A 4,891-nucleotide genomic window follows, 5' to 3' on the forward strand; every position below is an offset into this window, starting at 1 on the left:
AAACTGGCCCTCGGGGACCGTCCAGGAGAGGTGCAGGGAGTTGGGAGTGGCATCTGTGACAGCCAGCTCCCCCAGGCGGGGCTTGACGGGAGACTCGGGGGTGGTGGCAGGTAGGGCTTGAGTGGTCACGGTATCTGGAGATGGTGAGAGACACACAGAGACAGGTCCTTACACCTCAGGTTGGCTTATCAAGGGGTTTATTATAAAAATAAGATGCACAATGTTGCTGTCCATGGTGTTCTCTAAGAACTCACCTGTCTTCCTGTCACCTTTCCCTCATCTATCCTGGGAGGATGGAAACTCCAGCTTCACCCACTGTCTCCCAACACCTGGGATCTCTCCCGCTCTCCAGCACCCACCTCTCCTTGAACACTGGTCCCCTTGGGCCACCATGCCCTGGCCTCTCTCCACTGTGGCCTCACTGGCATCTCACTAATTGGTTCATGGCTTTGATCCCAGACAGCTCATGGCCCGCCTCCAACCAGAACCTGGAATCTTCCAGACTTGCTCCTGTCCCAGCGGTCACTGGACTCAGAGGCCCACTCTCACTCCTAAGCACCTCCCGAGTCTCTGTACAACCCCACGTCCCCGGCAGCCCCACTGTCCTGGCCACTCTCTCCTCACCTGGATGTGCCACCTTCCACCTGGTCACCCCACCTCTCCCCCCATAGTTCTTCGGTGGGAGCCAGACTGAGCCTTACTGTACACCCCAGCAGTCTTCTTAGCTGGCGGTTGGGTGACCTTCTTTGTCCGTGGGAGAAACAGCTGGCCCCTAAGCTGCCCTCCCACCCCACCTCCATCTCAAGACTACCTCCCTACTCCCTATACAAAGCCACTCATGTTCCAAGTTTCCAGGCCTTGGCACCAGCAGCGACATTTATGTGACACTTGGCCCCGTCCCACAAGCTAACACTTGTCTGACCTCCGGTCTCAGCTGTCCTGTGGACACCCGTGGGCAGGCTGGCTCAGGCATCACTGCCCAAGCTTGGTGGCCCGGGGCTTCCTGTCTTACGCACACCCTAGTCTGTTGACTTGCTGGTTCACGCCTGTCTCCCCACAGCTGGGGAACTGTCCCACAACTATGAAAACTGTTCCTCAGCCATGCTGAACGTTTGCCCCAGTGAACTCCCACAGAGCGTGGCTCAGGGTACCCCATCCTTGGAGACAATGGGGCCTTATATCTGATAGTACCCAAACCGGGAGACTTGGGGTGTCTGAGCAAGTACAATTCTCTCCTACAAATTCAAAGAAAGTGTCTGACTCTGTGTTGCGATGTGTTTGGTGACTTGAGGTGTGGCTCTGTGTTGCGATGTGTTTGGTGACTTGAGGTATGGCTCTCAGGCCAGCAATATCTGCGTGAGAGGTTCTTGTTACAGATTAGAACTCTAAGACCTCCCTGGAGGCCTAGGGGTGAAGTCTCTGCTATTTCACCGCGACTGCCTGAGTTGGATCCCTGGCCAGGGAGCTGACCCACAAGGCACCACAGACCTCTCTTGTCTCACCCGCTGCTCCCCTCAGCAGTGTATTTCAGTACATCTGCCTGTTCTGTTCCCCACTCTATCTCTGGTGAATCCTCTATCCTCAGCCTATACCCTAGTTCTTCTACACCAAAAAAAGAAAAAAAGAAATTTAAACTCTGGCTCAGTTTGAACCTGCTGAGTCTGAATCTGCCCTCTAACAAGGCTCCTAAGCTTGTGTCTAATGTGCAAAAGAGGCAGTGAGCTGCTATCCAGAATATTAACATTCATGAAGATGGTAGTAGAGGGAGCACCTCCCCGGGCCATCTTCTCACTCACTCACCGGTTGTGCCCACGGTGGACATGGGGCCCATTCGCTGGCCCCCGTGCAAGCCATACAGGTGCATCTTGTACTTGTGCCCCGGCTCCAGGCCCCGCACTGTGACTTCTCTCTCCTCACCGCTGACACGCACCACCTGCGGCCCGTCCCTGCCCTTGTACTGGACGCTGAAGGAGTCAAAGTGGCCCTGGGGGACGATCCAGGAGAGGCTCAGCGAGTCTGGGGAGGAGCCTGTCACAGTCAGCTCCCCCAGCACAGGCTCCTCTGAGATGGCTTCTGTGGGTTCGATTCTATCTGGCGCTGAGGAGAGACACAGAGGCTGAGGCGGGGTCTGCAGGAAGGCTCTGGAGACCCGGGACTGTGGGGTTTGGGGTCCTGTTCTCAGGTTCCCAGGTGGCTGACAAAAGAGCCTGGGGAAGAGAGGCTGACAGGACAGCTTGCTTTACAGGTGATGTCGATAGGGACAACACAGTGCACCTGACAACTCTATTTCTCAAACTGTCAGACCAGGCCTTTGGGTAGCATTTGGTAACCGACTGAGGGAGGGGGCTGATGCATAGCAGCTGGCAGGCACCAGAGACCTCCAGAAGATAATTTGGACACATGTGTCAGGAGCCAAAATAATCCCATTTCTGGGCAGCCATCCTAAGAAAATTATTAAAAAGCAGGAAAAAGTTATGTCATGGGAGTTGTTTGTGGGATTATTCATGACAGCAAAATGTGTTGGGGACCCAAATGACCCTTAGGAGATGATTAATTTCATGACGGTTCTCTCACCCTGAGGCATCAAGTAACCACTGAAATGATGACTTATACACAGGTCGTGGGGGGCTCATAATGAGACTGGTGTACAAAAGAGGTTAAGAGCCAAGAGTTCTGCGAACAGTGAGCAGCTTTACAGCAGGACCGCCTAGAAGATGCATGGGTGAGCCCAGCCACAGCTACTGCCGGGAGGACAGTGGCTGGGTCAGAGGTGGTCTAATGAGAGACTCCTCCTGCCCCCTTTAGAACTTTCCGTCACACTGCTACAGACTTCTCACCAGAAAATTTCAACTTAAAAAGAAACGCTGCACAATAAAAATGGGGGCCTTCCTGGTAGTGCAAATCTCAGCACTATGAAGCTATCAGCAGCTACTGCAGCCCAAGTTTGATTCCCGACCAGGGAGCTGACCGCATGGCGCAGCAGACCTCTCCTGGTCCCTCAGCAGTGTGTTTCAGTCCATCTGCCTGCTCTGCTTCCCACTCTGTCTCTGGTGAATCCTCTCACCCCCTGTACCTCTGATCTGTAGCCAAGCTCTTGTATGCATAAATCAATACATCTTTTTTAAAAAAATGATTGGTTGGGGGCAGGGAGTATGGACATGGGTCCCAAGCTACCCTGTCTACTTTGTATAAGTTTGTGATCTACATGAAAAAGGGTAAAAAGCAACCCAGAGGGCAGACACAGCCACTGTCTGAGACATAGCCCCTCCTGCCACTCTCCAGTGAACACAGGAAAGCAGGCTTCCCCAGGTCCCACGGGCTGAGTGGGGACATCTCTCTGCCTGGAGTAAACCCAGGAAAGGAGAGGACAGCCTTCATGCCGGCGGAGAGGTGCCCACTCCCCGCCTCTTGAAAGGCTCTCCAAGGGGCTGGCTGTTCCATGCAGGGAAGGCTCGCGTTCATACCCAACAGCCAGAACCTGGCTGACAGTCTCTCAAAAGCTAGCATGGGGCCCTTCCTGATGGTGCAATGGGTTAAAGCACCGCATTATGAAGCTTTCCGAAGCCACTGTAGCACGAGTTTGAACCCCGCCCTGGAGGTGACCACATGGCGCGGCAGACCTCTCCTGACCCACCCGGTGCTCCCCTCAGCAGTCTACTTTGTCCATCTGCCTGTTCTGCTCCCCACTCTGTCTCTGGTGAATCCTCTCACCCACCACACCTTTGGCCTGTACTTCAGTTCTGTAAGCACAAATAAATAAATATTAAAACAAAACAAAACCAATGCTAGCATGACTATGCATTTGGGATCTAATTTACCTGTGTTTCCCCATCGTTTCTTAGGGGCCAGAAATTGTATTTTTTTTTTTTGTATCATCAGAAAGGAAATAAATTGCTAGAACGATGTGGGGGCACCACAGGAACACAAAAGAGAAGCATTATATTTAAAATTTCCCCGATGAGAAAAAGAAGGTTTCTCATTTAAGAAAATCTTGACAACGCAGCATAGAATAGACCAGAACAAAAAAGAGCTGGAACGTTCTCTTCTGCCCCACAAATCACACGCCCCATGGGATGTGCTTCCTTCCAGTTTTCTTGGCATGCGTGTTATTTTTCAAATGGTTGTGATTAGCATCCTTAGAAAAATTTTGGGCTCTTCTTTCAATGTAATATTATAAAATGATTGTGTTACATTAAAACATTTCATGAGGGCATAATAGCTCATCTTATAGATGTCGCCTAATTATGTAATCATTCCAATGTGGTTGGATGTTGTGTTCTTTCTTTCTATTTCTTTGTTATAACAAAGAAAGCTGTGATTAAGAGAGAAAGAAAATAAAATTCTGGAAAATTCAGGCTTAAGCTGTGCCTGACACATTGCAACCTCAGAGGTGGCCAGTGGGTGACCTCAGCAGGAGGCCATGCTAGTGTGGACAATGAGGCTGCAAAGACCAAAGCACTAGCATAGGCCCCCACACCAGGCCTGGACTCTGAGGGGCTGATGAAAAAGAATTCTCAGCCAGGTTATCCAGGAGATAAGGCTAGAACCACTGAACCCTGCCCTCACTCACCGGTCGTGCCCACGGTGGACACGGGGCCCACTCGCTGGCCCCCGTGCAGGCCATACAGGTGCACCTTGTACTTGCGCCCCGGCTCCAGGCCCCGCACCGTGACCTCTCTCTCCTCGCCGCCGACATGCGCCACCTGCGGCCCGTCCCCGCCCTTGTACTGGACGCTGAAGGAGTCAAAGTGGCCCTCGGGGACGGTCCAGGAGAGGCTCAGCGAATCTGGGGTGGCGCCTGTCACGGTCAGCTCCCCCAGCACGGGCTCCTCTGAGATGGCTTCTGTGGGTTCGATTCTATCTGGCGCTGAGGAGAGACACAGAGGCTGAG

At 52.6% G+C, this 4,891-nt stretch overlaps 1 protein-coding gene across 1 annotated transcript in view; it reads right to left on the minus strand.

Moving 5' to 3' along the window:
* The window catches only part of TNXB (tenascin XB), a 64,538-nt gene that overhangs the window by 9,900 nt on the left and 49,747 nt on the right, over nt 1-4,891 (minus strand). Inside the window, exons 21-23 of the mRNA XM_012734379.1 lie at nt 4,571-4,867; nt 1,801-2,097; nt 5-134 (exon numbers count right to left, since the gene is read on the minus strand). Of these exons, the coding sequence (XP_012589833.1) occupies nt 5-134; nt 1,801-2,097; nt 4,571-4,867 (724 nt within the window). The remainder of the gene's footprint in view (nt 1-4; nt 135-1,800; nt 2,098-4,570; nt 4,868-4,891) is intronic.

The sequence above is a fragment of the Condylura cristata genome, unplaced genomic scaffold (assembly GCF_000260355.1).
Source record: "Condylura cristata isolate star-nosed mole 26May11 unplaced genomic scaffold, ConCri1.0 scaffold00055, whole genome shotgun sequence".
In the NCBI taxonomy this organism is placed as follows: domain Eukaryota; kingdom Metazoa; phylum Chordata; class Mammalia; order Eulipotyphla; family Talpidae; genus Condylura; species Condylura cristata.